General features: G+C 41.4%; 1 protein-coding gene across 1 annotated transcript in view; it reads left to right on the forward strand.

Annotated features, from left to right (window-relative positions):
* Positions 1-21,822, forward strand: part of nell2a (neural EGFL like 2a) — a gene marked incomplete at its 5' end in the record, with an annotated part of 92,600 nt that overhangs the window by 39,455 nt on the left and 31,323 nt on the right. Inside the window, one exon of the mRNA XM_083893977.1 lies at positions 7,367-7,492. Coding sequence (XP_083750103.1) covers positions 7,367-7,492 — 126 coding nt within the window. The remainder of the gene's footprint in view (positions 1-7,366; positions 7,493-21,822) is intronic.

Raw genomic sequence — 21,822 nt, forward strand, 5'->3', positions numbered from 1 at the left:
GTTGAAAAGACACTGATTATTTTGTTTCCTGTTATCTGTGGTTCTTGCTTTAACGATTCCAGATAAAGGAGCCTGTGTGCTGTTTTGTTTCACTTCAACAAAATTAATTTTAATTTTCCAAGACTTAAATAGCTGCTTGAAATGTCAATCCCACAATACAACTCATAGTATCATTATTTTTCTTAGAAGAGATAGAAACAAAGTCCACACCTGAGCTGTCATTAAAATGACTTTCTGCTCAGCTGAATAATCAGCTAATATGAAAACTAATCGCTGGATTAGTTTGAACTCTTTCTTATTAATTATTTGAAAAGAGAAAATTGAGCATCAGATGAGATGTTTAACACCCTAAATATTATTTTCCACTGGCTATAACTCAGTCCTTGCTCTAATGACGCTGCCATAAACCAGTGTTTTCCTCTGACATGACATCTTCCTCCACCCATGAGGAATGAAGGCCAAACAGTGAAGATTATTCGCCGAGTGGGATACTGTTCAGTCGGCAGGGAGAGCCCTTTGTCTCGCTGCTCTTCCGTCACATTGCTTTATATCTGGCCATGAGGGAACTGGCTGTGGAAGATCAGGCTACGTTTTGTCCCTCTTGCCATTTTATTGAAAACCATCTGCTTGAGTAAGTGAGCTGGTTCGGGGAAGGGATGGAGAGAAGGGCGGGGGGGTGGGGGGAGAGAGAGAGAAGAAAGAAAGATAAATTAAGTGAAATGCCGCTGGTGGAATGGCACAGATTTGTGCGTCTTTGTGAGTCATCCACAGGAAACAACACTCGGTGGTGGAGACCTTGGTGTAGTGCGGTATGAAACACAGATAGTGAGGATGCTCCTTATGAGAAGCAATGAGGAATATGCTTGTTATTCATCTTGTTATATAATATACTGTACAGTAATTATGGAATGACTTGAATTAGTGTTAGTCATACACTTCATCACGTCATATCATTTTGTGTGTATTTGAATGCAGATATTCGTACTATATTCAGTGCACAATGACAGCTATGTCCCACATTTGAATCTGCAGTAGCACTCGCTGTTCCACTATAGCCTTTGTAACACACTGCAATATTTCATTAAAGGGACAATGTGTAGTATTTATGGGTTTATATAACCCAAAATCCACTTTTGTATACATATTATGTGCTCCTGCATTGTCTAGTCACTGTATAATATTCTTTGTTTCGTTTTCGTAGTGTTTCAAAAAGTCATTTAAAATAACATGGTCGCGGGCCGCGGTTGCATAGCCACTGTTAGCAGCGAGACGGCATGTTTCTACCGGAGCCTGTAAGGACAAACGCGAGAGAACAAATCAAGCGTCTCTTTACTTGTAGCAGAAGTCCCGCCTCCTCTCTCTCCGCTTCGTCTGCTACGGCCGTGGTAGCTCGCCCTCTCCCTCACCTCACGAACCTCATCTGCTGACACTGAGAAAGACAACGAGGACGACATTTGACCGGCTGCGGATACCGTAGCGCTCAGGGAAGGGAGGGGGTGAGCAGAGCAGCAGGTCTTTGTTGTAAATTTCAGCCTCTCCTCTAGATGGCACTATAAACTACTTATTTCCCCTTTAAGTTTTTTTCTTTCTTACACTTTCTGAAAAGGTAAAGCATTCTCCAGAAAAGACACTTGCTCTGCTAATTTTGTGACTTGACTGAAATGAATCCCAGAGGATGAATCGTCTCTGACTTTAACCTTTCGTGGCACCATCAGAGAGTATTTAACAAAATACACATGTAGGTATCGTTTTAAGGATAATTGTGCTGGGATTTTAGTAATTAGGGCCCAAGCACGAATGCCGTAACGGCTCCTGGCACAAATGTTCACATTCGGGGGTTTATAATGAGCATAAAAACTCTTGAAACTTGAAGCATGGAGGTCAGGTCTGGCGAAAATGTGTTAATGTCATATAGTCCCCAAAACCTGTGCCTTGCTCAAGGGCTCTATAGCGCTCCCTAAGGCAGGGTTCCTAGTATGTAATTTAATTTGAGTCATTTCCAGGTCTGGATAAGTATGGAAAAAGCAACTTATTTTAATTTATTTTAAATAAATGTTTATTTTAAATATTTTAGCATCTAACAATTGGTATTCAGACTTTTAAAGGTGCCATATGTAAGAATGTGGCCAAAAACGGTTACTACATTCAAATTCAAAATACCGATGTCTTTTAGGTTTCGTTTTCTGACGTAACTGGCAACCCGTGGTTGCTCGGCAGCTGAGACTCTACTGACTGCAATGATTGGTAGATGGCGGTAGGTGGCGCCACATGACGCCAAAACATGATTTCAAAACATAAACATGATTTGCTATGTTATATGAACATTATTCCTGAGTCTCTGTGACATGTTAGGAGGATTTTATGGCCAGTTGCTTTAGATTTATTACACAATGCACGTTTAATATTGACTGAAAAATCCTCCGAGAAGTCTGGAAGAGTATGGATCAAAATTGAGTTCCACCAAATTTCCCGAAACTCGATGGGAGGATGTTAACCGACCCGCAACACGCATACAGTACATTATTGACCTTTCGCCAGGAGGTAAATGTTTTCCGCCGGAGTTTGTCTGTCTATCTGTCAGTCAGCAACATAACTCGAAAAGTCGCAGATGGTTTTGAATGAAATTTCAGGAAATGTCCGCAACGGGACCAGGAACAAGTGATTTAATTTTGGGCATGATCCGTACATCCTGCGCGCTGGCAGGCTGTATTTTGGAGGCACTGAGCTGCCTTGGGGGAGGTCTGCGCTCTCTGAGTGCTTTTCTAGTTATTATTCCGTGGCTTTGCGGTCGTTTTTGAGGAAAGTGAGGTAGGATTAGGTGAGGTCAGGGAACTGCTGCACACTTGCGTGGGGACGCGAGGCTCCTGTCATGACTGCACGCACTCCTAGTGATTAATTATCATCATAAGTTACTATAGAGCTGTTCTGTTTTTGCTGTGATCACCAGAACCAAAATGTCACTTTATTGTCTAAATAATACATAGATATTCACCCATTGCAGATATTACTATGAAGTGTTTGTCACGGCAGGAAAAACACGAATTAGCAAAGATATAGAAGAAGAAGGAAAAAAAAAAAAACACAGCCATTTTCTATAGCGATCCATTGTGCCGTGACAACAGCTTGACCCCGACCACTTCATTCAGCGATAAAAGCCGCGGCCGACTCTCCGCGAACCTCCTCTGCTCATTGCGTCACGTGTGTCCATGTGACAGGCCAATCAAGGAAATGGAGTGCGTTAATGGAGATGGAGATATGGCCGCTTCCCCCCCCCCCCGACATCATCTCACCTCCTAACATATTGTTTTAGCAAACGTTAACAGCTGTCACCACCATCACCGGTCGAGATGAATGGTGTCTTACAGTTAATAGGCTCTAAATCACCGCAGCCCCATGGAAAAGCCAATCAGCTGTCACCTCAGCCCTCTACTCAAGGTTACCAAACGAGACTGCGGACTGACTTGAATTTCCCGTCTTCCTTTTCTCTCTCGGAGTGACAGTTAATATTTCGGGCTGCTTTCTCTCCTCCTCGTCTGCCGTCTGAAACTCTTTCTTCTGCTGCTTAAATTGCTCCCTCTTTCTCTCTCTCTCGTGCTCTCACACAATCACGCACCGACGCTCCCTCGTTCTGAATGTTTCAGTTTAATCCAGCGCTCCACCTGCCCCCTGTCCTGTCCACCTTCTTTCTGCCGCCGTCCTCCCTCTGTGTCACATTATTCATCACTTAACTTAAGCCTCTTTCACACCACAATTAGCAGGTATGCCACAGATTGTTAAACCTCTGAGTGAAGCCTGTGTGAGTGAACACAATTCTGCCCTATGGTGTTGTTTTTTGTTTTTTTTTTATTTCCACCCCTGCTTCCTCCCCCCGTGCATGAAAAGATGCACTGGAAACAAAGTGAGTCAGAAGAAGAAGACAAAAATAACAACAACTATCATCTTTCTTTTTTTTTTTACTTCTCTCTTGACATCGATCGTTTAGATCAGTGGTTTGCCAAACTTTTTACGGTGCTTCACTTTAGATATTTGACCTCCAGCCATGAACTAAATATTAAAATATGAATCAACTGCAATGTTGGGCTGAATTTGACTGTATGTCTATTTATAAGCCAGTTTCAAAATGTAATCAGGCTAATCATTGCAAATCAGGTTTTGTTTTGATTTGTTTTTTCACCCCGGTTTGGGATTTACTGTTTTAGATTATGAAATAGATGATATTGTGCACAAGTTTTAAGTAAGGATGGCGACACTACAGGATGAATGTGTGTAATGGTGTTTCATTGACCTGGAAAAGTTTGAATCCCAATTAAACACTTTCCCACCGGTAAACAACCAGGATTAAACCATTTTTTTGGCCAGGGAAAGTGAGGTATTAGTCCCTCACCCACTTCTTAAACCGCTTTATCTCCTCTTTTCTCAGTATAACGTGCCTTTAATCCGTCTGTTGCTGCTGTCTGCCCTTTCCTTTCCTTAACATTTTTCTCCTTACCCACTCTGCATCACTCCAGTTTGCGCTCGCTCTCAGTCAGTCAGATTTTAATTAGCCTCCATTCATTAAGTGAAGGACACAGGTACTTTCATAGGTGGTTGGCAGTTGTCTCCGCGCTTCATTTATCCATGAAGCTCCTGAATAGCTGCAGGCAGTGGACTATTGATGAAAGTGTGAAAGAAAGAGGAACAATGGAATGTGAACGCCACAGTTGTAGGCAGGGGCAGAGCTCTTATTTTGCAGGGCGGTGGTGGGCGGGGATCTACCCAAGGACATGCGAGCTCAGTGAATGCCAATGCAAATCTATTGAAATTCAATATCAAGTGCATTTTCGCAAAAGGCATCTGGCGCGGAGCATATTCTGGGGGTGAATGTCCTCTTGTGCTCTCACAGGCGCTGAATACAGCGAATGAATAATAAATTGATCATGTCAAGGACTCTGTAGCTTGAAAAAGTGCCAACATTTAACCTGTGATATCAACAGGAAGACGTAGAGTATAACAGCCGACGGAGTTTGTTTGGTCTGACTGGGGTTTACATGGAATTGCATTCAGTTGCATCACATTATCAAGATTATTTTGTTTACCCTGGCAGTGTTGTGCATCTACAGTGATGGTTTGGCATGCAGTTAGACCCCAGGAATAGCTGTTGCTAAGGCAACTGCTAATATAGATCCAAATATGGAATGATGAGAGTGAGAAGGAAAAACAAAAGACAATCTAATAAATTATGTTCTTAAAGTTGCACCAACCAAGGCACGGAAATCCCTTCAAATCAAAGTTAGGGATTAAGGAATGATACATCATGTTCTTACTTATAGCTACTTAGAAACACAGCTATTTGTTTAACTTGTATTTCATGGATCCCAAACACACAAATGTTTGTAGAATAGCTGGATTTTTGTTTTTCATCAATGAAATTGCATATTTTTTGGGGGTTTTTTTGTCTGAAATATGTTGTGATGTGTTAAATTCACATTTTTTCGCTTTAACCAATTCAATTTGTTCAATGAATGTGCTGAGAGTTAACAAAGGTTCAGGTGCTTTTCACTCGTTTGTGAATGCTTTATATATATATATATATATTTATTTATTTATTTATATATATAAAAACAGTTTGAAATGTTAGTTTAAGAAAAAAAATAACTAAATAATTATTGGAAATGACATTTTTTTTTTTTTAAACAAACATACTTATATCCAAGTATGTATAAGTAGTTTTAGTGGTGTTTGCACTGAACTTTGCTGTGATTAAACTACAACCAGCCCCATTTTCAAGGCCAGAGTTTACTCTTTACCTCTTTACACAAGACCAAATGCAGCATCCCAACCAGGCAAAAATACTTAAAAAAAACAAACAAAAAAAAAAAACAGCAGAGACTTCACACATTTTCAAGTAAAAATACATTTTAAAAGATAACAGTTGAAAAATAACTACAGGGATGTGATGTTCCAGTTTTAAAATTGTCTGCAATTCTTTCAGCTGTTATGATTTAAAGCGAGATCTGCCGGTGAGATGTGGTGAGCAGTGGGTTTTAAAGTCAAGAGGAAAAGTGATGTACTGTGACAAGTGTGGTTTTCTCTCCTCTTGTTGCCACTAAGGACCAGACAGTTTGTATTGAGTACTGTGTTTTATTTCCCTTCAATGGAATAAAACGCTCAAACTGGACAAACAGGTCATTTAAAGGCAAAACATTCAGTATAAGAATAAAAGATGTGCTGTCGAGGACTGTTGAGTAATTTTAGCTGCACATTTTTCTTTGTTGTTATGTTCGAGTTTGGTGTTTGGGGGATTCCTAAATGCGTTTAAGAGCTCTGTTAAAGTGCTTAGACGCCCACGTTTACCCACAGGTGTTTTACTTTACTTATTTTGCATAATTAAAGTGTGTTTCACTGATATCTACCTCACACCTGTTAAGCACCTTTTATTGTATAGTGACATTTCATAAACAAAACCGCAGCAACGCTCCTCCCCCGATAATTAACCCCCCGCCGTGTTTGTGTTCAGACTTTATAATGGACTCCTCCGGTGGCGTTGTTCTTCCCCTACATGATTTCCCTACAGCGTATGAAATTGAAAGTATGACCAAAGTGCACAGATTAACTGATAGGTAGACTGGAGAAAAAGCAGCTAAGCTACTTTGTCAAGTGCTTTACTTTAAATGGATTGAAAATCGAGTGGTGCAACCTTAAGTGCTTCAGTGCCCACCTCTTATGGACCTGCATTCTGATCGTCCTCTGATACAGACAAATCGTCCTTTCCCACTGGCTGCACAGGAGCCTGCAGAAACCGTCTGTGTTGTTGAACAAGAGCTAACTGAGAGAATATGTCTCAGTATAATACTTGGCATGTCACAGTCTTGGGTAGAGATGCATCTTCACTAAATGATTCAATTCTGTCTCTTCCTAGAAGAACAAAAGCGAGTCATTTCAGCAAATGTCGCGGCTGTTTTGTCGATAGAAAATGTGCATAATAACAAAAAAATAAGACTGAACTTTATTTGTCATTGTTCAGAATATGCGAAGAACTGTTCAAGTGCACTTTAGGTTTAAGGGTAAAATAAGATGCAGTATGGGTGCTTTGGTGCAGACAAACAGGAAGTGGTCAAGTCCTATTCAAAGATGTTTGTCAAAGTTTGAAAAAGGGAAATTGATGTCCGAGACTCTAAATATATGGATTAAAAATAAAAAATGTATTGTTTGTTGTTTTTTTCTATTCATCTCTGTACAATATTGACTGTTTTATGAAGAAAACCCTATTTTAACGGTTTAATCTGATGATATTTGATGCCACTCTGCAGAATACAGTGTGGCAGCTATCCTCATCTAACCCAGCTTTCGTTCTCTCTCTCTCTCTCTCTCTCTCCCCTCTGTTTAGATATTGATGAGTGTGCCGAAGGGAAGCATTACTGCAGGGAGAACACCATGTGCGTTAATACCCCCGGCTCCTTCATGTGCATCTGCCACACGGGCTACATCAGGATCGATGACTATTCATGCACAGGTGAGCACCTCTCTTGGCCCTTTTTTTGACAGGCTGGAGAAGGCGGCGAAGGTGTAGAAGGAGCAGTAGAGCATAGGAACTTAATGTTAACCATCAAAGAAGACGATGCAGGAGAGCAGAGAGAATTGTGAAAGAGTGTTTACATCCTTTCTGGCATGTAAAGGCCACTGTCGTTGTTCTGGAGACCACCTCATTTTTACAACGCTGTACCTTTAAGGATTATATTTTACATGGTATGGGAGCGTGGAGATGAGGAGAACACGTCTTCACGTCGTCAATTACCTACTACAGGAGCTGTTAAAGCGACACAGTTACTTATTGCTTCAGCAAAGTTATAGCCTGTTAACAATAATTGGATGTGCATCTTTAGTCATACGCTGAATGATGGCGTTTGACTTTATTGTGATAGATTGTGCAGCCAAGAGGTGCACAGGCTTTGTTGGATTCAAGCATCGTCAGTGCAACATGCACATGTGTATTTGTCACATTATGGGGGAAATACAATATTAAAGGGGACATATTATGCAAAATCTACTTTTTAGTCGTTTAAATCCTTATATTTGGGACTCTGGAGGTCCTATCAGTCGGCAAAGTGGGATAAAAGATGACTCACTCATGTTTTTGTGGACCTCCTCAGTCTAAGTACAGGAGATAAAACACGCGATGTTGACTTCCGCACTCACTGGGACGTCGCAATGCGCTAAATTCCTGGAATTGTTGTCTCGTGGAGCTCCGCTTTGTCCGTAAAAAAACAGGAGAGTGCCGAAGAGGGCAACAGTATCCAAAAACCGAAAGTCCGCGAAAAGTTCTATTCTTGGCTCCACAGTGCAGCACAGAGTTCTACACAAACTTCCAGCCTCAGATGATTTATCTGTCCAGTGGATACATGTTATATATGACGGCAATGTGCCTGCTAGAGCCTGCAAATTATAACTTTTCCAAATGCTAACTGCTGTTAGCTCCCAGTAGCCTCTGTGGCTGATGTCATTTCCTGTCCCTTAAGTTTCGTTTTTACTTTTTCTTAAGGTGGATCTTTAAGGTAGACAGAAAGAGATACTACTAAACAGAGCGTTCTGAACAGGTCTGTTTTGGCAGAGTGATTGAACTGCTGTGATGCTTCATCCTGATGGTATTTTGACCAAATCACGTCACAGACATGTTCATCAGGACACCAGGAAACTAGGGGTATAATATGACCCCTTTAATTAAGGTCAGTAACATCAAACATGTCCTAATATAGCTGTAAAAACTAGGGCTGGACCCTGACCTTTGGTCATTTGAGGACATTCATCGAGGAATCGTCGACACGTTGAAGATTTTAATGTAATTCTTTTTTTGAAAGGCAACAAAAAAAACTCCAACCTTGCCAACATTAAACAGATATTATAGCATTTTTCAGGTTCAAACGGCATATTTCAACCTGCGCGGCGCAGTAATGACTGTGGAGGATTGGAACGTTTTGTTGAATTTAAATACATTAGAACATCACACTAACTTTTAACGCCAACACAATTTATAATGAGCTTTTGAATTATTAATTTTACAAGCGAGCGCAGCGGCGCGCGCACACGCGACGAACACGCGACGCACACCGCAGCAAATGTCAGATCAGCCCGGCAACGAGACCGAACATTTTGTCCGTTTTTCGACACATCGCTTAATCAACCTGTAACGCCACGGCGATAAATTATAAATAGTTTCTTAATCTTACAGCGGTGCAGGTGCCGAGCCTGCCGCTCATTAACGCCGGCAAAGCAATTAAAGAATTAACTTATTCTGACTCTGAAAGCGTCAGGGGGGGAAAAAACAGCAGGAGAGCATGGCAAACATTTTATGAATTTATTAAACTTCAGCTGAATAACATTACCATCAGTCATCACACGACTTAGGAACTAGAACATCAACAGAAATTATACTAAAAAGTCTGTAAAAAAAAAAAAGTAAGCAAATGTCTACCTTCATGGACTTATTTAGGACTTCTTACCCCAACATATGGCTTCTGTCAAACTACACAGTGTGACACACTTCCTGTGTTTGCCCTTTCAAATTAAAACAGCCATATATGCTTTGTTTTCATTTTGAAAAGCTGCAGCTTCAAAAATAGAGTTTCCTGTTTTTCCACAGCGACAAAAAGACTGTGATTATGATGATTATGACCATAAGTGGGCACTCCTTGTAATAATAAATACCCACATAATTAATGTTTGATATATATATAGTTTTGCTGTGACTGATGGCTCTGCAATATAAAGTTTTATTTATGTCCTGTGCCAATATCAAAAAATGCAATACTAACAGAAAGTGTTGGAAAGAATGTTCTTATACGTAAATTGCATTATAATTTTTAATATATCAATGGTTTCCTTTGCAACAATAGTATATTGCAACTAAATGATGTAAATAAGTAATATCATAACACTGTACAACTTTGAAGAATCAGGAGAAAGTAATAGCTGGACATTCAGTTATAACTCCTGTGAGTTATCAGTCCTGGAATTTAATGTGAGATAGAAGAAGTAAAAGTGTAAAAGATGTTGTTATGACGTCAGACACATACGTGTAAATGTCACAGTGACGCGTACAGTGGATCGACCTCCTCCAGACTGAACCTGGTTAGACACACTTGTCTGTGAATCCGTCACCCTGCAATTATTCACAGTCTGTTCATTTAATATGCGTAGACATTAATGTCAAGACTGTGATTTGCTCCCATTGGTTTTGCTGTTCTAGCGTCGCATTCAAATTACACACACATACTCTCACTCACACACATACTCACACACACACATACTCGCACAGATCGATACCAGGCAGAGAAAAGATTGAACACTGAGAGAAAGCTGATTCACACATGTTTTTTTTTGCTTTGTGAAAAAAACCCATTAATATGATGAGGATGATTTTATCATTTGAAAACACATTGGAGAAACATATGAATTAAACCCACAAAAAATAAGTGTAAATCTGAGGAATTGGGAATACAGGCAGCAGATTAATGTTGTCCTGATCAATTTTGAACGCAAATACAATACAGAATACAATACAGAATTCATGTGCAAATATTTAGCAAAATCTTTCTTCTTCATTTGTGTTTATGTGACTGTTAATGTACACACTTAGAAATAAAAGTTCTAAATAGAACCATGTAAGGTTCTTCTGCTTGTCCTCATAGGAGAACCCTTTTTGGCTCCAGGTAGAAGCTTTATATAAAGGTTCCACCTGGAACTCTTTTGGAGGGTTCCACCAAGAACCATGTTAAAAACCTCTATTCAGGAAAGGGGGTTTAAAATGGTTCTCTGGATCAAAATGGTTCTTACTGGAACCATTAGTGTTACCAAGAACCCTTGAAAAAAACTTTTTTCTGGAAAGGGTTTTTCAGAAACAAATGGTTCCAGGTAGAACCTCAGCCCTTGTATAAGAACCCTTTTGGAACCCTTATTTCTAAGAATGTCGCCCAAGGTTTGTATAATGGTTTCTGCAATACTCCTACTCCTACATAATAGGAATATATAGTCTGTACAACAGTTTAATTGCTTGAATTAATTTATTTTACAAACAGACTGCCAAGTTTTCAAGCTAGGCAAATTAGGAGTTTGCCAAAAAAGAAAAAAAGGAAAAGCAAAACAAACATGGACAAACTGGGTATATCGGAGGGATGGTCACATCAGATCGACAGTAACAAAAGAAGTACAACTGGTTTGGATAAATTAGGTAAATCAAGTCTCATATGGGTCTAGAAAATGAATGAAAAAGAATACTTTTAGGTATTTTACTCTTTTATCAGCGATTAATAAGAGAGAAGTGAGCCAGGTTCCCACCTGAGCTGAAACCGTGAATATTTCAGTTCAAGCTTCATAAAATAGTCAAAAATCAAGTTGGGATTCTAATACTGGGGGCTTTTCAAGCTGGAAGGAATTAAATTCAGCAACGTTGTTGCGTACCGCGGAGTCTTGAGAGTAGTGAAAAGTGCTTTGAATCCAAAAGTACCAAGAATTCTCACACTCGCCGAATCATCTGTGCTCAGTTTAATCCTCCGAAACCTTCGTCTGGTGAAATTCACACAGGCGTGAATTTGACCTGTTGAATGTGATGCGATTGCGTCTTGGTTTTCTCACAGTCGAAGCTCGAGGGGGAATCTTTAACATCAACGAGATATATTGACTTCATTTGTGTGTGAGATACGGCACCTTATACAACCGTTGTGAGCAAGTAATTTGATTGGGGCAAGAGAGATTCCGTGAGTGCTGATATGGAGTATAACAGCACTGGGACTCTTAAGTGTGGTATCACTACGCTTTACAGGTGTGCATCATAATCAATAACTGCACTGACTGTTGGACACTAGCAACATTAACTGCTACTCCTGGTTCTTGTCAGATTTACTCTCTTTCTCTCTGTCCATCTCCATCCATTATCTACCGCTTGAAGCCTTGAGTATACTCGCGCGTGAGACCGTTCAGCGCATTGGTTGGTGCAGTATTTGCCGAAACGGCAGGGGGCGTACACCCCAAATTTTTCAACTTGTACTGCCGGTAAACGTCCGCTGCCTAGCAATGGTAGTAAACAACAACTTTCCGCATATCGAGTACGTTGGTCTCAAAATGACTGTCCGTCTCTCTGTGTTTCACATATTTGGACAAACATCCCATAATCCACCAGAATCACCGGGAGGGCTTTTCCCCCTGGGTCAACGCTCTTTCTATGTGCTCGTCTTTTGCCCTTCACAAAGCGATCCCCCTCTTCTTCTTTTTTTTATATGTCCTACAGCAAAAACCATCGTCTTTTTGTAACGTTGTCACAACCTCCTTCCGTGGATAAAAAGGTCATGTGACTGTCTCAGTGCTCTCGGACAGAAGAGTCGTACAAATGCGTGTACAAGCTTCCATTGAAAATGAAGAGTTGGCGTGCACCAAAGTTAGAGAAATTCATTCGCCACCTTTTGGAGCTCATGCGCTCGGTGCAACACAGGTTATGACGTCATTTTTGGGCGCGCGCCCTGGGCTGGGTATAACTCGCACTACGGTGAGTATACTGAAGGCTTTATCCTCCACCGGAGGGTCGCTGTGCCTATCTCAGCTGACATAGGGCGATAGGTGGGGTACACCCTGGACAGTTCGCCAGTCCATCGCAGGGCCACATATAAAGACAAACAACCATTCACTCACTCATAATCTCACACCTACGGTCAATTTAGAGTGACCAATTCACCTAATCCCTAAATCTATAATGTTTTTGGGCTGGAGAACCCAGAGAAAACCCATGCACACACAAGGAGAACATGTAAACTCCATTCAGAAAAAGGCCCTTGTTCCAAGTCCCTACACCAACCGTATGGTCAGAAATAAATCAGAAATTAAATCATTGTTGATGTGGCAGACGCACACAAGCGAGACGCAGCAGTCGTGCAGCGTGATCCAGGCGTTACAAAGTACGCCGGAAAGACAGTGTTCCAGAAATAGCATTTATATTAAATTATGAATGAGTGTCAGGAGCAGAGAAGGAGAAGGAGAGGACACTTCCGTGCAAACCTCCCGGTGTGACATCAGCGAGGAAGAGCGTGGCAGTGAGTGGGCACCGTGGAGAGTCTCAATATAAGCGTGACGACTTAAAATGTGTCATGAACACCAGAAATATTGCCTAATCTGATGTAAATAGTTCATTAAAAAGTTACAGGAGACGTATATCACACAATTCATGGAAACATACAAATAATTGTACAAAGTAGTGGAACGTACCCTGTGTTGTGTGTATAGGACACGCTCATTGTTTGTGTTGCTAGGCAACAGTGATGTTGAGATTTAACAAGAAAGAAAATAAAAAAAACATATACTGAAGACGTATCTCGATATATAAATAACATCACTTGTTCTCATTTATTAAATATCGTGTGTGCAGAAGTGTTTTATAAATGAAATATCACACTTGAGGTCGTGATGTACTGCGTACGAGCGCATCACAGTCCGTACAACTGCACTTTGTTTCAGATTAATTAATTCGCTTCAACTGACATGAACTGAATCATCCCTGTAGCCCTGACCTTGTACAAATGCTATATATGATGTTTTACGGAGGAGAGAGCAAAACAAAAGAGCAAAGAAAAACCGGGCTGAGAAAACGTATAGAGAAACGGTGAGTGGAGAATGTCTTTGTCATCTTTATGATGATCGCTGTTGTGAGGCCCACCTGTGTTCCGACTTAAAATAATCACTTTATTGAGCTGTCAAATGCAGAACCGTGCATATAGAGCGAACCCACGAGAGACGAATCCAAGTCCGTAATCATCTCCGTTTAGAAAAAACCACAATGCGACACAACGGCGATGAGTGGCAGATCCGCCTCACTCCTCGCCATTTGTTTTTTCAACTCGTGAATCACGATGCCGAGTGGTTCCCCGTGTGCCTTATTGGCGAAGGAGGAGGCAGCATGCCGCAGTTCCTCTGTGTCTGTAATTAAGAAAGCAATTTGCACCGATGCAAAGTGACTCAGCTGCAGCAGAGTGAGGGAACTCGACGCTGCCCCGCGACCCACGCTGGAGGATTTAGGCTTGCAGCCTTTCTTGCAACGTACGCCGTGTTAAAAAAACGCCCATTTCCTTCTCCGCGCGAGGCCCCCGTGTAGAGTTTTTCTCTTCCCGCGTCAAAAGAAATCAAGAAATGATAGAGCAGAGTTGAGCATTTTGTGACTTTGTGTTTTTATATGAACACGAGAGTTATGCACATTCGTCTCCCTTGTCGTGCTCGTGTGATTTATCTCCGTGCTTACTCGGCCCCCCCTTTTCTTTATTATCTTCAGACAGCCGCTGTACCTTCAGTCACCATGTTTACTGTAACCCTCTGAAGCTACAGGGCCAACTTTTATTGTTTTTACTCATTTGTCTCGACTCCACTATGCGCTCGTTCCCCCAGATTCACGGTGAAGATTAATTTGCCCAAACCCGGCGGATTAAACTGTGTCACTATATTTTATGTAGTTTCCTATTAAAAAAGCTTTCAAATATCCGTGCTGGAACACACAGCTGTGCGTCTCCTTATAAAAGTCAATTTGTGTGATTAAACCAAGGCTTATGCAGAGGCTTGATGTAATGACTTTTTCCCCTGCTTCGGTCAAATTACCATCATCATCTCCCCACCGAGTTATTAGACTCCTCCTCTCCCACTAATCCACAACCAGTAAGAGCATGATAGTGAACACAATTACTACTGTAGACACTTCTAACCTCTTTGCCAATCGGAGGAGAGATGAATTATGGCGATCAGAAAAAGAACGACAACACAATGGAGTGCTTTTTCTTAGACGTGCTGAGTTTATTGTCACCGCCGTAGTGTTGTTTGCAGTAGAAATAAGAAGATAATAACCTACTAGCTGCAGGAATCCACGCCCCATTAATTAATTGAACATCTGCTTGTGTTTGAAAATAGTCCAGAGGGAGCGCTGATCCCTCTGAGTTGCCTGTGGAAGGAAACATTAAACCTCCCCTCAGTCAGTGCCTATTGACATTGTACATTCTCATGATATACAAGCGCTTTTATCATCTTCAATGGCTCCCACCAATTAACAAATGGCGCACTCAGCAGAAACACTTTTTCCGGTATCGATTGCTATATTTTCCACGTGTTTGTGTTGTGTGTGAAACTGTCTGCCTGGTAAAGAGGATTAATGAGCAGAGCAGTGTTTGTTTAAAGGGATGATTATGCAGATTTAAGTCTGGGTGAAACAGCGTGGTGTTTCCTCTTTAACCAAACTCAGACAGAGGTCTCTGTTTTACATCAAGACCACTTGCAGAGGCAAGGGAGGTAGAAGGTTCAGAACCCAGCTATTGGTAGACTGGGTCATAATGTGGCACGTTTCCTCCAAGTGGAATGATTCGGTACAATCTTAGAAATAAGGGTTCCAAAAGTGTCCTTCTACAAGGGCTGAGGTTCTACCTGGAACCATTTGCTTCTGAAATACCCTTTCCCCAAAGAAAGGGTTTTTCAAGGGTTCTTGGTAACACTAATCGTTCCAGTAAGAACCATTTTGACCCCTTTCCTGAACAAAGGATTTTAAAAGGGTTCTTGGTGGAACCCTCCAAAAGGGTTCTCCTATGAGTACAAGCCGAAGAACCTTATATGTTCTACTTAGCACTTTTATTTCTAAGAGTCTATGGTACGTTATGCATTTTTACTTCGCCCCACGGCTCTGTGATTCTGTCTGTCTGTGCTTCCGCACTTGCACTTGCCAACGTGACCAACAGAGGCCGCCAGAGGCTTGTTGCATGCACGAATGGGGTAAAGTCTGCCTTCTCTCTGATTGCCTTGTTTCCATTTGCAATAGTACCAACATCCATCTTTTTTTTTACCCTTCCCTTGGGGTACTGGAGTAATGGTGCGGTACGGACGAAGCTAGACCCACGACATTCAGCTGATTGGGGCGACCGGAAAGTGCCTCTCCATTGCGACTGGTGTTTCTTCAACACCGTTAGTCTATTCTCATACGAAGCTTGACGTCTTGTTGAGACAAACGGCCTGCAAACCGAGCAGTAAAAGCGAGCGTTCAATGTCGTCGTCGTCGTTGCGCCGTTACAATGTCACGCTCCGTATCTCGCTGTTGTGGCCGTCGGGCACAGCACACACCCCCGCCTACTGTTCTCAGTCTTTAACGTTACCAAACAATACCGTACTGTACCATGAGGCAAACATAGCTATGGGCTAAATGGAATATGTACAAAGTAGTTGTCTTGACACAGCTCATGCTCCATATCTGGTGGCGCCTTCAGCAAAAGAAACATGCCCATCATTATTTTTGCTCCTTTATTTGAATAGCCCTCTATCCTTGATCTTGAAGGTCAAGATTCCTCCTCCCTCTTTTCCCCTCTGCTCTACAACTTCTCCCCAAAGTGCCCGAGGTGCTTCTCGCTCTGCGAGATTAGCAGCTAATCCATGAAAGGTAGCCGTTTGCTTGTGCTCTCCCTTTGAATGATATAAGAAGGCTGTTCTGAGGTGTGCATGTACTCCACACTTTCACATGCATTTGTGTGCTTGTGCAGGGGGGTTGTGTGTGTGTGTGTGTCCTTGTCCTAATCCTGTGATAACCAGACCCCGGATGCCTGAGGCAGAGGAACAGAAAAGGGCTGGGCAGACAGAGGAGAGAAGGCATGGATATGGGCCAGAGGTGGAGCAGGGAGGAGGAGGAGGGGGTTTTTTCAACACCAGAGATCAGTAAAGATGACTTTGACTCCAAGAGTCTCGTAGCTGAGGGGGTTTCAGACAAACTGGAAAAAGGTGAGACCAAATATGCAAAGCCAGTTAGACAAGCTCTGGCCCCACTCTTCCTTGATATCCAATACTTACTATGGTATATTTACATTCAGTGTTTTCCCCCAAAACAGATAAACAGATATGTGTGCATCTTTAAGATCCATTACACAAAAACAACCCTTTATAGCACTACCAGTGGTCACAATACATTTGAGTTTGATATTGGTTGTCTTAGCAATTGTGTCATAATGATTTTTAGTTTTTCTCGTTTTCTGTATGGATTCATGTCACAAAGAGCACCACTTTACTTTACTAACACTTTAAAAAAAAGTGCTATTCCACCGTTGACCTTGTGTTTGTCCTTGAAGAACATTATTATTTGTGCTGTTTGTCCAGGGAAGAAATGCAGCAGTGCAGCTTTGAGTGTTAAACTCATGCGTAGAGCCTTTCAGTCTTACAAGGAAGCATTTTGTTTGGCATGTCAAATTAGATAAGACAATATAATGTACTGTGAATGAAACAAACAATTTGAATAACATTAGAAAAAAACCTCAATAATTGTGCTATTCTTACTGATACTAGACTTAGTTTGACCGAAGTTGTGTTAAATCAAACTCTAACAAACGTGGTTAGAAGTGAGATTACAGTGCTACATGTTTATGTTCAGTTTGATTTGATCTGGCCTGGGTGCTCTGTACATGTTCCATAGTTTCCCCTCGGCTTTGACTCAGCAATAATAGAAGGAGTTGCTACACTCTTCGAAATAAGGGTTCCAAAAGGGTCCTTCTACAAGGGCTGAGGTTCTACCTGGAACCATTTGCTTCTGAAAAACCATTTCCCGAAGAAAGGGTCTTTCAAGGGTTCTTGGTAACACTAATGGTTCCAGTAAGAACTATTTTGATCCAGAGAATCCTTTAAAAACCCCTTTCCTGAATAAAGGGTTTTAAAGGGATTCTTGGTAACACCAAGGGTTCCAGGTGGAACCTTTATAAAAGGGTTTTCCTATGAGGACAAGCCAAAGAACCTTATATGGTTCTACTTAGCACTTTTATCTCTAAGAGTGTAGATGGTAAAAATCGTCTGAACGCCACATATGACATGCTACCAAACAGCTAAATTGTAAACCACCTAATATTGACAACCTGAAAAAGGGACATATCGCCACCTAGTGTAGTGGAGGCAAACACACATGCTTAAGTTAAGTATCGTGACAAATACACAGCGTAGCTCGACTAAACTGTGCGTGAAAACGTACTGAATGTGTGTTTCCTATAAAGCACGGAAGTCTTAAGACGTTGACGTGCCGTCCCTGCTTTAATTTGCGCAAACTTGACTTGAAAAAGTGTGTGTTGTCTTGGCAGAAGGTGGAGGCAGTCAAACAGGAGGAGAACGGGCCAACTCCAGAGAGCTCCCTGCTGACAGGCTGTACATAATTGATTGTTTATCTGTCTGCAGCCTGAGCATCAGTAGCATCAGCATCAGCAGCAGCAGCAGCAGCAGCCAGTGAGGAAATATCTCTCTCATGCACACACACACACACAAATCAGGGATTGAATTGGTGATTACATTAAGAGGCGCTCTTACACTAAGTACACGACTGTAATAAGCATAAATTCCTAATTCCTCACTAATGCTATCACACACACACACACACACACACACACACACACACACACACACACACACATTGCTGCCCCGTCTGTTCAAACTGACAGCTAAAGTTTCTCTGCTCTGGCAGATGTAACCTTGGGAATAAAAAACACCTTATTATCTTCCCTGTCTCTTGTGTTCCTCTCACTGTTTATGTCTATGAGCAGACTTTAATTCTGCCACACAGCAGGTGAGAGAGAGAGAGAGAGAGAGAGAGAGAGGGAGAATAATGCAGGAGTAAGAGTGGAGCAGCAGGCTTTACCAAGAGCCCCTTCAATCCATCCAGCAGCATGCACATGCACACATATATCAAACCCTGGATGGAGGAGCTCATCACAGTGTCACTTTCAATTTGGATGAGCCTACGGTGTGTTCAGGAGGTATAATGAATTGGATGATGACAGGGAAACAGATGACAGGGCTCAGGTCTTTTCGGCAACAAGCACTCACATTTCTGATCCCCCTCCCTCTTCAGGTGCTGTCGTTCGCTCCTCACACTGGGCACACAGCACAGGACGCATTTATATAAAGGCGCCTCTCAAAGGTATTGTCCTTGTGTTGGCGAGAAGCACTCTTCTGAACAAATGGGCCACAGGTCACAGTTGAGAGAAATGAATATTATGTGCATTCGATCAAAGGTCCAAACTTCTTTCTGCCACTCCAGGATCTTTTTGTACTTGTGTTTTCCAAGAGTCAAAGCATTTTTCGGGAGGGATTCATCAATATTTGAGCAAAGTTCTCTGTGTCCTTTGAACACATGGTAATTCGGAAAATGGGTAAAAGGTGAGACTTTCATGAGCAGTTTCTGGCTCGGGTACAGTTTTGTTATAGAAGGACAGGGGTTTCTGAAGGTTAAGAGAAGTTTCTGGGGAGAAAGTGTCTCTTTTTACACTCCTGGAAACTTATAATAGGGCAATATTGTAAAATAATGTCGAATAATTTGATTGATTGATCTCAAAGGAATAAAAATGTTATCATAGTGTAGTCCCTGGAGGCCCAAAGGTATCAATAAAGTCTACTTTACTTTAACAGTATACTTCTCTCCGACTGCGTAATGCGTTATCCGACTGCGTAACCACGGAGACCCCTCAAGTCTTCATAGTTCTCGGTCGTAGTGTGTCGGATACGCACTGCAATTTTCCGCCCGATCAGTAGGGGTCGCTACGCAAGGTTGTTGTGCTTCTGGCTACAGTGAGAAATGGCGTCCGAGAGAGAAAGACTGTTGTTGTTGTGGCTGAATAACATCAAACTTCTCACTTTTCTGTGTCCTGGAATGCAGTTTTAAGATCATTTGAAGCAAGAAATTAGCCATTTAGAGTCTAAACACGTGGTTTGTGTATTAAGATATTACGTATTTATTTATAGTTTGGCAGCGACGTTGTCGGCAGTGATCAGCTCCACCTCTGTGGACGCTCGGTGCGCACTGTGGCCGGCACAGAGCAGCGTTATCTCGGCCTGTCCTGAGGACCAATCGCAGGCCTTGCCGTCTCCGTTGTCCCTTAAAAGAGTGACGGACACTTAAAAAATATTTCGCGCAGCCAGGGACGACGGAGAGACTTTCCGGCGACATAGAGGGGTCTCCGTAACCTACGTAGAGCACTTTACGCAGGAGTATAAATTGGGCTTAAGTTGGCGCAGACTGACGAACATTCATGAGGGATTAACATTTATCACTAATGCAAAGGTTTACTTTTCAAATTTGACATGTGTCAGTGAGGCTGGATTAAAAATGGGTGTTAACTTTAACAAGTTAGCTTTGGGTTTGGAGAAACATGGGCTTCAAATGACAAACGACCTGTCTTTTAATGAGAGCTTAGCTAAATGTTGTGTCGTGTTAAAAAAGTAGGAATTAATTTCACACATTGCAATTTCATTTGCAATATAATCTTATTGTCTCAGTTCCTCAGCCTCAGTTCAATGTTTTACTGTGTTGTATAACAAAGATGAAGCATTACCACATGAGATAGAACCAAAATATGAACAAATGGACCAAGCATTGAGAATTGAGTGAAAGCTGAGAATTCTTTCCAACATTTATGCATTGCCTTGACTTTAATGTGGCACAGTGTACAGACACTTCTGAGATCTGAAAGAAAAAAAAAAAACTCGGAGCCTTTGCTATTTTGCAAATTGCAATGTTTGAAATTGCAATTTCAATTTGAAAAGGATGAATTGTTCAGCCCCGATTTCAAACGTGGATGTGTGTGAGCACAAAAACTTCAAATTGCTTCATTTTGTGACATTGGCTCTGTATAAAAATCTTTGGTAACGCTTTCTTTTACAGTCCCCTAATTACCAGGTATTTACCTGGTAAATTCATGGTAACACCAAAGTGTTACTAGGTAATTACCAATGGTAATAAGAAAGTAAATACAGTGAAACTGTTGCCAAAATACTGGGCATTTACCTGGTAACTATATAGTTAATTATAGCGTGTTATTACTGCTGTTAATAAGAAGGTATGTACAGCTAAACTATGGCAAAACTATGGTAAATGTAAGTGTATTATTGGGTTATAAACTGGTAATAAGCAGGTACCTACAGTCCCCTAATTACTAGCTATTTACCCAAGGGGTAATCTAACAAACCTAACCCTAAAAATGTGTGTAATTACATGGAAACAAGCTTGGCTTTCTTTTACAGTACAGTTTTACTTTACTTACCTAGTACATTACCGTGCATTACCCAGTATTTTGGCAACGGTTTCACTGTATTTACTTATCTTATTACCCTTGGTAATTACCTAGCAACACTTTAGTGTTACCATGAATTTACCAGCTAAATACCAGGTAATTAGGGGACTGTAAAAGAAAGCGTTACCAAATCGTTAATATAGAGACTACAGATTCTTATTATTAGTTTGTGGACAAATGTTTCATGTACTCCCACACCCTCATCCTTTATTGTATTTGTGATGTAATCAGTTTTACTGTAAATGTAAAAGTCTATTACTTTTTTCACACTGTTTTATCTTGTTTTTTTCCCCCGCTGTAATCAGCACTGACTTTGTGGGATTTTTATTGCACTTTTTTTCGACCTGCACAGTTTGATTACATATCCTGCAGGATTTTTATTGTCCTTGCACCTCGTTCTCTGCACGTTATCCCCGAGCTTCTACACACACACACACACAGAGGGGAAGAGATTTGTTCGTCACCTGGATATACAGTAGTACATCATCATAGGCTGTGGCCATTGATCAAGCTTGTCAGTGATTTATATCACATGGTATCACTGAAGCCACAGCAGCGGCAAGGAGAGCTTAGTCCTGGTTCTTAAGGAAACGTTTTATTAATTTGTGCTATAACTCATTTCTGTGTCTTCTTAACCCCTTTAACACCGAGCGCATCGCAGACGACACGTTTGCACGAGCGCACTTATTTGCATTAGTGCCATTACTCTGCGGTTTGTGCCATCGGAAAAAATTCTGGCACAACGTGTGGT

The sequence above is a fragment of the Microchirus variegatus genome (genome assembly GCF_963457635.1).
Source record: "Microchirus variegatus genome assembly, chromosome: 8".
Lineage (NCBI taxonomy): Eukaryota > Metazoa > Chordata > Actinopteri > Pleuronectiformes > Soleidae > Microchirus > Microchirus variegatus.